The sequence below is a fragment of the Oryzias melastigma genome, linkage group LG13, assembly GCF_002922805.2.
Source record: "Oryzias melastigma strain HK-1 linkage group LG13, ASM292280v2, whole genome shotgun sequence".
NCBI classification, from domain to species: Eukaryota; Metazoa; Chordata; class Actinopteri; order Beloniformes; family Adrianichthyidae; genus Oryzias; species Oryzias melastigma.
The window spans coordinates 29,051,026-29,061,083 of NC_050524.1; the positions used below are offsets into that span (position 1 = coordinate 29,051,026).

Genomic DNA, 10,058 nt, shown 5'->3' on the forward strand with positions numbered 1-10,058 from the left:
GCATTTGATGCAAGGTTCCAAAATGCACATTCTTAAATGTGTTACTGTATACTGGCGCACGCTCGCCACCTAGAGTTAGAAGAGGCTTGGTATGAATTGTCAAAGTGGTGCAAATCTTGGGCGTGAAACAGTTTGGTTCAATGTTAACGTCCTTGCATGGTGGATACAGATTACCATCATGTCAGGACAGTAGCCTTGTTTATCTTTAGATTAAAAAAACAAATGTTCTTAGACTTGTCTTGGTTCACCAGATAAACAAAAATACGTTCATATGTCACAACCGAATCCTACACATTCTCACTCCTAACTCGTCATATATGGATGGATGGTTCTAGCCCCCACCACGTCACTTTTTGGTGTTTTGGGTTCCCTCAACTCGTCATTTTTTGACATTTTGGCCCATTAATTCACAGGTCCCCAACCCGTACCCACTACCAGACATAGTAACGGATACTGAACCCATAATGGGTTAGAATACCAGTACCCAGTTAGGGTTAACCCTTAAGCACCGGAGCTCCGGTCTTTATGTTATTTGATTTATGGTAATTTTTCAACCGTTAACATGATCAACGTAACTCCAGCAGATTTAGTGGAACTACATTGATCGTGGTAACGGTTGAAAAGTAACAATATGTTAAAGATTTTTTGTTCAAGCGTCACCGGTGACACCTCAGGTGTTAAAGGTTTAATTTACCAGATTAGGGTACAGCTACCGTTATCGGTCCGATCTGTGTCCTGAGGGTTGGGGACCCCTGGTTAGCGTCTGTGGCCCGATACCAAGTGGCCCTCAAACCAGGACCGATTTAAACAGCCAGCAGGTCAAAAAAAACGACGAGTTAGTAACACCCAAAACGTCAAAAAGTGGCGTGGAGGGGACTCGAACCCTACATCCATATGTGAGGAGTTGGGAGTGAGAATGCGTTGATTAATCTGAGTCCCTGATTGGTCAATGTTTGATCTGGTTGAACTTTCAACACTCGTTCACATGTTTTGTACATAGAACATATAAATAGTCCTTAAACATTTATGGGTGTTTGCATAGACTTTTTATTAGAAATGGCTGCTTGAATGGTCATTGTAAATGTATGTAAATGTAGATGTTTATGAATTGCAGCTGGAGTTACTGACACATTCGGACAGAAAAATGCTAGAATCTTCAATGAAACCCATTTTAATCAAAATAGATTCAGTCTTTGGTAAAATTGGAAAATTATTTTTCATTTTCATCCAATGTCTGTAATGCAGGGCTGAATGAAAACATAATTCTTTAGGTTATATTGATCATGAAGCATAGAATTCAAGCTGGTTCAGAGTGGAGGTTTGGTGTCCGATATCTCTTTGTGTGAACGTCCAACAGGAGATTGCTACCTGACTGACTGGACCGTATGGAGTCCGTGCCAGCTGAACTGCATCAACGGAGACGATCTGGGCTTCGGCTCCGTCCAGGTTCGCTCTAGAGCCGTCCTGGCCCAGGATCCCGAAAACCTGCTGCAGTGTCCAGAACAGGAGCTGGAGGCGCGGCCCTGCACAGGTGAGATATCAAGAGGATCCATGTGAAGAAGAAGAAGAAGATTGTAGTGCTCTTTTTTAATGAACATAAAACCAGTTTAAGAAAAAACTGTATGATCACATCCATGCAGGGGGGCAGTGCTTTGAATACAAGTGGCGGAGCGGACCGTGGAGAGGGTCGTCTCGTCAGGTTTGGTGTGAGCGCTCAGATGGACTGAACGTCACAGGTGAGCCTCCCCATTCTGCATGATAGATGTTACATTCCTAGAATCAAATTTTCACGAAAAATCAAAGCTTAATTACTCAGTAAATGAAGAAAAAAATCTAATTTTTGAGAAAAAGCTCAAGTTTTAAAGCGGTGTTCTAATGATCTGTGTTTGGGCTCTGTCTGGGATCTCTCACAATACGACCCACGAAACATGTCAGGACAGACACATGAAACCATCATTTCAGGAAAACACCAGCCAGGAACTTGATGGCAGCAGATCTTATTAAAGCTTATCTGCAAAAACGGCATCATTAGTGTTTCCCAGAACCAGCGTGAGCCCGGCTTCCATTGTTTGTGCGTGAATGTGAGTCTCGGGGCTCACAGAGGAACGATCCACACACAGAATCATTTTCTGTTCTCACATCAGCTCATCGTTGCTCTCATAAATATTCACACAGTCCATTAAAAATGAACAAGTTCTTGTGCATTTGGACATGTTTGTGAGTCTGTTTAATCAGGTTTATAAGCACTTTCAAGGTTCAAATTCCTTCAAAACTGAAACATGAGATTTAATCCAATTATTAACTCAAATCTTTATTTATGTAGTACTTTTCATAGCCGGTAATATAAAGTGCATCTACATAATTAATGAAAAAAGCAAATTAACGCCATTTTAGGCAGAAATGTTGTCGATTTTTAAATTATTTTTAACAATTAAAACCACATATATTCATGTAGAACTATAAGAATTGTCTGCCATGTTAGACAATGCAGTGATTGTTGACAGAAACAATTTCAACACTGAATTTATTTTTTTAAAACATTCTTTTACACTCGGTGGACTAAAATACATATAAATATCTTGGAAAAAATGTGCTATTAAGATTAGATGAGATGGATGATACCAGTTAGCGGTTTGACACACAGATTGGAGTTTATAAGTCCATAAATAAGTACTGAAAGTTACAACTAACAGCAGTCTGATTTGTGACCAACTAAGCTAAACCGTAGGCTTTACAACTATTATTTGAATTGTGTATGAAAAGATGCGATTGCTTCAAAGTTGAAAAAAAAAACACACTTTAAAGCCTTCTATGGCTGCAGTAGAAACTAATTAAAGCTCCATCGGATATTTTCTGGCCTCCTTCCAATGACATTTCTCCACTCATTGAGCCACGTCTACAATACATGCCCATAAAAGTTAGATAACAAGGAGCAATAAGCACTTCTGGTTGTTTATGGAGGAACCATCATCAGGAAAATCCTTGCAAAACGTTGCTTCTGTCTTCCGTTTGTGCTCCGAGACCATAAAATACGTCCCACTACTCAAGGCCTCCTGAGTTTCTTTCATACATGTCAAGATGTCAAACTTTAAAACATATCAGCGTATATCTCCTTATTGGAAAACAGAAATCAAATGACACCACTTGAAGAATAGGGTATCTCCAACTCTTAAATGCACTCATTTTTTATTGGATTTATTGGATTTGGGACCCCACAATGAAGCAATTTAGCACATAAATAATAAGGAATCCGACTTCTGCTCCTTGACTTCCTGCTCCTTCTCCACAGGTGGATGTCTGCTGAGCTCCAAGCCGATGGCTGACCGGTCTTGCCACCCGCCGTGTACCAAGCCCCGGTCTTTGTGCACCGAGGTGAGCTCAGAAAAGAGGACATTTGTGACGTGTTGCAGCTTGAAGTTGGTGCTGCTCCAAAAACATCAGTAAATGTTCGGCAGTTATGGATGTGAAAGACAGGCGTGCAGCACACTGTTAAGCCCACGATAATGACAGAAATATATATGCTAATTTTTTTATTTATTTACATTGTTTGTGTGGAGTCTGAGTGAGCGCGTTCCCCTCCTCCACATGTCTATTCCTCGGCTCATTCATTACACTGCGGGGGTCTGAGGCTCATTAAAAACCCCTGAGAGGGATCGTCCTCAGAAATCCGAGTCGTGCCGGCGTCGTGCCGGCGTCGTGTCAGGCGGAAATTAGAAATCTTAACAGTGAAAGTGTCAACTATGATTTTATGCACAAATTATGACAGTTTAGCCCTCAATCTCAATGGTTTCTTAAAAGAACTAGTCTCTCAGCATTTCTGACCGTCCTCTGAAAAACTAACATTCATCTTGTTTGGTGAAGAATCTTTTTAAAACACATGTCAAAGTCAAGGCCCGGGGGCCGGACCCGGCCCTCCAGATCATTTTATATTATTGTTATTAATGGAATGATGTTAGCTTGCACTCATTTCTAGCTTGTTTAATTTTGACAAAACATATTTTTATAGAGGTTAAAGTACTGCAAGTTATTTAAGGTTTAAGTTTTATTCTGGAATAATATTCCTGATTTTTTTATCATTCATAATTATGTTCAAAAGTTAGAGTTTTAAAGTTTTAAAAATTGGCATTCTGTTAGCTTTTTGGGCTATTTTGGATTTTAGCTAATATTTCACAAACATACAAACACACATACAAATACATTTTAGGCTATTTTGAAGTTAGACTTATATTTACATGCTAACTGTTTTGGCTAATTTAGGCATTTTTTAAGGCTATGTTGAAGTTAGACTTATATTTTCACGCTAACTGTTTTGGCTAATTTAGGCCTTTTTTTAAGGCTTTGTTGAAGTTAGGCTAATATTTGCATGCTAGCTGTTTTAGCTAATTTAGCCCTTTTTTAAGGCTATTTTAAAGCTAGGCTTATTTACATGCTAGCTGTTTTGGCTAATTTAGCCCTTTTTTAAGGCTATTTTAAAGCTAGGCTAATATTTACATGCTAGCTGTTTTGGCTAATTTGGGCTTTTTTAAAGGCTTATGCTGAAGTAGGGCTAATATTTACATGCTAGCTGTTTTGGCTAATTTGGGCTTTTTTAGGTTTTTTAGGGCTATTTTGAAGTTTAGCTATTTTTTCAGCTACATGCGAAATATTTTCGCCAATCTACGTTTTTTTTTTTTTTTTAGTTTTTAGGCTAATTTGGCATTATCTAGTTTTAGCTGGCTAGCAGCTTCAGCGTTTTCAGCTATTAGCTTCAGTGATTTTAGCTATCAGCTTCAACGTTTTCAGCTAGCAGCTTCAGCATTTTTAACTATCAATTTCAGTATCTTCAGCTATCAGCACTAGCATCTTCAGCAGCCAAATTGAGCTTACAGCATTCCCTCTTGCATTATTGCAGGTAATGTTATATATCTAGTTCATAATTACAATAAAAAGTTAGGGTTTTAAAGTTTTAAAGTATTCAATAAATGTTTATCCTGTTTGGCCCACGACCTAAGGTGTGTTTTGGATTTTTGCCCCTTGTCCCATTGAGCTTGACACCTCTGTTTTAAACCAATTTGGAGGAACACAACAAGTAACTAAAATGTGCATCAGGAAAGTGTCATCAGCAACCTACAGTAACAAAGGAGGAGGATAATTTCCTGTTTATTGTAATGTCACAATGTTTTAGAGCATGGCTTTGGGATGACATTGTCAAAACTCATCAAGGCAAATGAAGTGGCAACACACAGAGAGGATGATCTGACAACATACAACTGCTGCAGTCATAAAAAAGCCAAAATTATTAGACGTTTCTCACTTTACATCAAATCTGCTCAAATTCTATATATTATAATATTAAAGTAAGAAATATGATTTAATTTTTACTCATTTGAGGGTCTTGATGGTTACAAAGTGGTTGTAAACCAGAAGCCCTCTCTCCCAGGTTCTCCCCTGACCAGCTCTAACCCTCTCCCCTCAGGCCGGCGTCTGCGGCTGTGAAGAGGGCTTCACCGAGGTCATGACCTCTGACGGCCTGCTGGATCAGTGCACCGTCATCCCCATGCTGGAGATCCCCACCACAGGAGACAACAGGGCCGACGTCAAGACCATCCGAGGCTTCAACCCCACGCAGCCTGCAGCCAGCGCGCCTGGCAGGGCGGGGCGCACCTGGTTCCTGCAGCCGTTTGGACCAGGTATCGCGTTACATGGAAAAAATTAAAAGGCCGCTAAAGTAAAAGAAATATGAGGATTTTGGGAAATTCAGACTGTAGCATGAAATGGGAAAAGCTGAACACAGGTTGAAATGCAGCAACTGAAATACAATGTCCGAATAAATGTGTCTAATATTGTTCTGCAATTCTGAACAAAGATTTCTCATCAAAATGAAAGTTTATTGATTAAAATAAATTCTGCTAAATGTAAAACATTATTTTTCAATCAGTTAGTCTAAAAATAACTGGACTTCCATTCTGTTACAACAGAGTTTGGAGTAATAAAATCCATGTTTTAAGGGTATCCAGACATATTTTCTGTTTTAAGTTTGCCACATAAATGAGGAAAAAAGTCCCATTTTTAATATCTGAATCCATATTTTCTGAACAAAAGTCTATATTCCTGCCCTCATCAGTGGTCATAAGTTCTGGCTTTATGATCAAAACTGAAAAAATCACTGAAAAAACCTCCATGAAGCTTCCAGAACAAACACTGTGCTCAATATTACAACAAACTGAAGTATAACAAGTAAAAACAAAAATGTAATAATTGATGAAAAACGACGGCGTGCTAAGAAAAAGTGTTTTTAAACTGCTGAGCTTCCTCACTTTAAGCTAACACACTGTGTTCCTGTGTGTCTCTGCAGACGGGAAGCTGAAGACGTGGGTGTACGGAGTGGCTGCAGGAGTCTTTGTCCTGCTGGTCTTCATCATCTCCATGACATATCTGGCATGGTAATGTAGCACCGTGTTTCTGCATCAGCATGTCTGCCCCGCTTCGTCTCATCAGCGTGCAATGATGTGATCAAGGTCCCCCTCAGTGATGTGGTGAAGGTCACCATTCATCATGTGATGTAGGTCGCCACAAGTACCTGCAGATTTTCTGGGATAAACGTCAAATTCCCATCTGGCAACAACAAAAAAATGTAGCTTTCATTATAAAAACAAATCTGTGTTTTTAGCAGTTTAAAGGGAAATGCATCAAGAGAACAATGCCTCAGAAATCCAGCAGGGGGAGCTGCTGTGAACATCTGTGCGTCCTGTATGTGTGGGAGCCAGTTTGAATTTTGTTGTTAATTTTAAGTTGTATAATTTCAATTTGTGTGTGCATACATTGTGTGTTTTCACATGTTTTTTGATATTGGAGTGTATATGTGAAAACAGTATTGCAGTAGTTTCGAGTATTACACAGAAACAATTCAAGTATTACATACACACAAATCAAGTTTTACATACACAAAAATCAAGTATTAGATACACACATATCAAGTATTACACACACAAATCAAATATTACACACACATATCAAGTTTTACATACACACAAATCAAATATTACACACACATATCAAGTTTTTCATACACAAAAATCAAGTATTAGATACACAAATCAAGTATTATATACACACAAATCAAGTATTATATACACAAATCAAGTATTATATACACAAATCAAGTATTATATACACACAAATCAAGTATTATATACACAAATCAAGTTTTACATACACACAAATCAAGTATTAGATACACACAAATCAAGTATTACACATACAAATCAAGTATTAGATACACACAAATCAAGTATTACACATAAACAAATCAAGTTTTACATACACACAAATCAAGTATTAGATACACAAATCAAGTATTACAGACACAAAGTATTACACACACAAATCAAGTATTATTTACACACAAATCAAGTATTACAGACACAAAGTATTACACACACAAATCAAGTATTATATACACACAAATCAAGTTTTACATACACACAAATCAAGTATTATATACACACAAATCAAGTATTAGATACACACCAATCAAGTATTACACACACAAATCAAGTATTAGATACACAAATCAAGTATTAGATACACACAAATCAAGTATTACAGACACAAATCAAGTATTAGATACACACAAATCAAGTATTAGATACACAAAGTATTACAGACACAAATCAAGTATTAGATACACACAAATCAAGTATTACAGACACAAATCAAGTATTAGATACACACCAATCAAGTATTACACACACAAATCAAGTATTAGATACACAAATCAAGTATTAGATACACACAAATCAAGTATTACAGACACAAATCAAGTATTAGATACAAAAAGTATTACAGACACAAATCAAGTATTAGATACACAAAACAAGTATTGCATACACAATATTACACACATATAAATTAGGTATCACACATACAAAGTAAGTATTACAGACATACACTATATTACTCACACAAATTAAGGTTACACACACATAAATCAAGTAGTTTGCCCACATAAATGTTTTAGAATGATTTTCTCTCCATATTGAGTCTTCATCACCTCTGAGTTCATGTTTTTCATTGTTTTGTTCATTTTTGTGAGTTTTATCATTTCATTATTCTTTCATTTCCTCTTTGTTTTTGTTTCTGTCCCCCCTCCCTCTCCATGCTCAGTCATTGTGGTTGTTGCCTTTGCTGCAAGTCGGGCTCTGAGTCCCCCCCTGACGGGGTTCTGTGGATGGAGCCAGATATCTGCACGGTGCCGTACACTTGCCCCGCCTGCCAGAAACTAGAGGCAGATGACTTAAAGCTGCAGGGCCTCCAGCAGCCGCCGGCGCCGCTGCCGCTGGAAAACACGCAGCTGCAGCAGCCCGCCGTCAGGGCCCACTTTGAAACGCTCATCACTTAGTCAGGGTTTCGCCCCCAACCCCCTGCTGTACTCACATCACCCACATCTATACAGCACGGTGCTGGTCACTCATGTCAGGGGATCACATGCTGGAGGTGAGCAGAGCTGCAGAACACACGTGTTAACACACACATCTGCACAACGGGGTACACACATGTTTCTAAGTCTGCACTCATTGTTGACTCATTATCAACACTTTTGGTGACAAGAAATCAAATGGTGCATTCAGGCCTCTTTAGGATTCATTTTTCTAGTTTCTCTGCCTTCTTTGTGCAGGTAAGAAACTCATAGTTGACCAAACTTTGACTTTTCTGAAAACACGGCTCCCGAATTCTTTTATGTTAAACTAAAGAGGAAAAGTGATATAATTGCCGTGCATTCTAGTTAAAAAATAAAAGGACAAGTAGAAGAAAAAGCAGTCAAAGCAAAACAGGCTGATTTGTAAAACCAGTTCCTGCACAAGGTCACTGAAAGTGATTTACAGAAATAAAAGAAAGCAAAATATCTCTGTCCTTGAACATTGTCAGAGTAAAGGCTCATCTCATATCAAGAGGAAAAATATTTCATATTATGTAACAGTGAATACCTGAATTTTACAGCATCTATGGTGCTTTAAATGGGCCATCATGTAGGGATGAGCTTCTGTCATGGAGAGAACTGAACACAAGCAGAGCTGTTTTTGAGTCTGTATGAACCTGAGGACAGAAATGTGCTCGTACTTCCTGGTTTTGGTCAAGACCCGAGCAGCAGCTTTCTGAATGAACTGCAGCTTCCTTACAAAATGTGAACTAAAAATCATGGCTCCAGTTTTGGTGGCTGAGGATATTGTTCAGGAATGTGGAGAAGTCTGCCTCCATCTAGTGGCCATTCATTGCCATTACATCTAAATTCATCTACATTCCCTTCACATCAGTTGCAGAGGATCACAAGTTTCAAACATGCATGTTTTGTGTTTCATGTGAACATCTTTGAGCTTTCATTTAGGTGCAAACACGGCGTTGGGAGAATCATAATTTGTGTTCATGCTTGTTTTGTAGCAAGAAGCCGAAGAAGCCTCCGCGGCGACAGATGAACAACAGGCTGAAGCCTCTGACTCTGGCCTACGACGGGGACGCTGACATGTAGACGTCCTCCCGGTGAAAACGCCCATCTCCTGTGCAGACCCTGTTCTGGAGCCGCTCGCCGGCGTGCAGAAGCAACGGTCTCGACTGAGACCTCACAGCTCACACTCTGAGCTCATGTTTATTCCGCAGCCTTGATGTTTTTGTCACAGGAGCCTTCACAAACTGATCTTCTTCTGGAAGTCTGCCTTTGCCTCTTCTTCTCCATGTGCTGCCACTGGCTGCTTTCAGACCACAGGGTCTAGCTAAGACGACGTCTTTGTGGAAAAGCACAAGTTTCTCCCCCCTCGCCCTCCAGTGTTCCTTCCTTTTTGTAACAGCATCGCTGCATGAACTTTTGTATCCTTCGTTGACTCTCCAAGAACCCACGTTTGTCTTGGTGGCCTGGGTGCAGCCTTTAGGAAGAATACAATCAGAAGCGAGAGTCGCCAGCTCCTTCACCTGTCCTCCCTTCTGTTCTCCAGGCATACATTTTTTGCACTATATTAGTGCAGCATGACACGTGCGCCTCGCTTCGCCATATCAAACTGCCTCTCTTAATACAAGATCTGCACAGT

The 10,058-nt window shown here is 39.4% G+C and overlaps 1 protein-coding gene across 2 annotated transcripts in view; it reads left to right on the forward strand.

Annotated features, from left to right (window-relative positions):
• Positions 1 to 10,058, forward strand: part of thsd7aa (thrombospondin, type I, domain containing 7Aa) — a 59,601-nt gene extending 49,543 nt beyond the window's left edge. The window contains exons 23-29 of one of the 2 annotated variants that reach the window (XR_002917516.2): positions 1,358 to 1,531; positions 1,641 to 1,736; positions 3,290 to 3,372; positions 5,456 to 5,669; positions 6,335 to 6,422; positions 8,146 to 8,475; positions 9,418 to 9,513. Coding sequence is in view for 1 of the 2 variants with exons in the window: in XM_024259558.2 (XP_024115326.1) it covers positions 1,358 to 1,531; positions 1,641 to 1,736; positions 3,290 to 3,372; positions 5,456 to 5,669; positions 6,335 to 6,422; positions 9,418 to 9,505 (743 nt within the window). In the remaining variant the exon portion in view is untranslated. Of the gene's footprint in view, positions 1 to 1,357; positions 1,532 to 1,640; positions 1,737 to 3,289; positions 3,373 to 5,455; positions 5,670 to 6,334; positions 6,423 to 8,145; positions 8,476 to 9,417 lie in introns of both variants that reach the window. The other variant, XM_024259558.2, reaches the window with a different exon arrangement.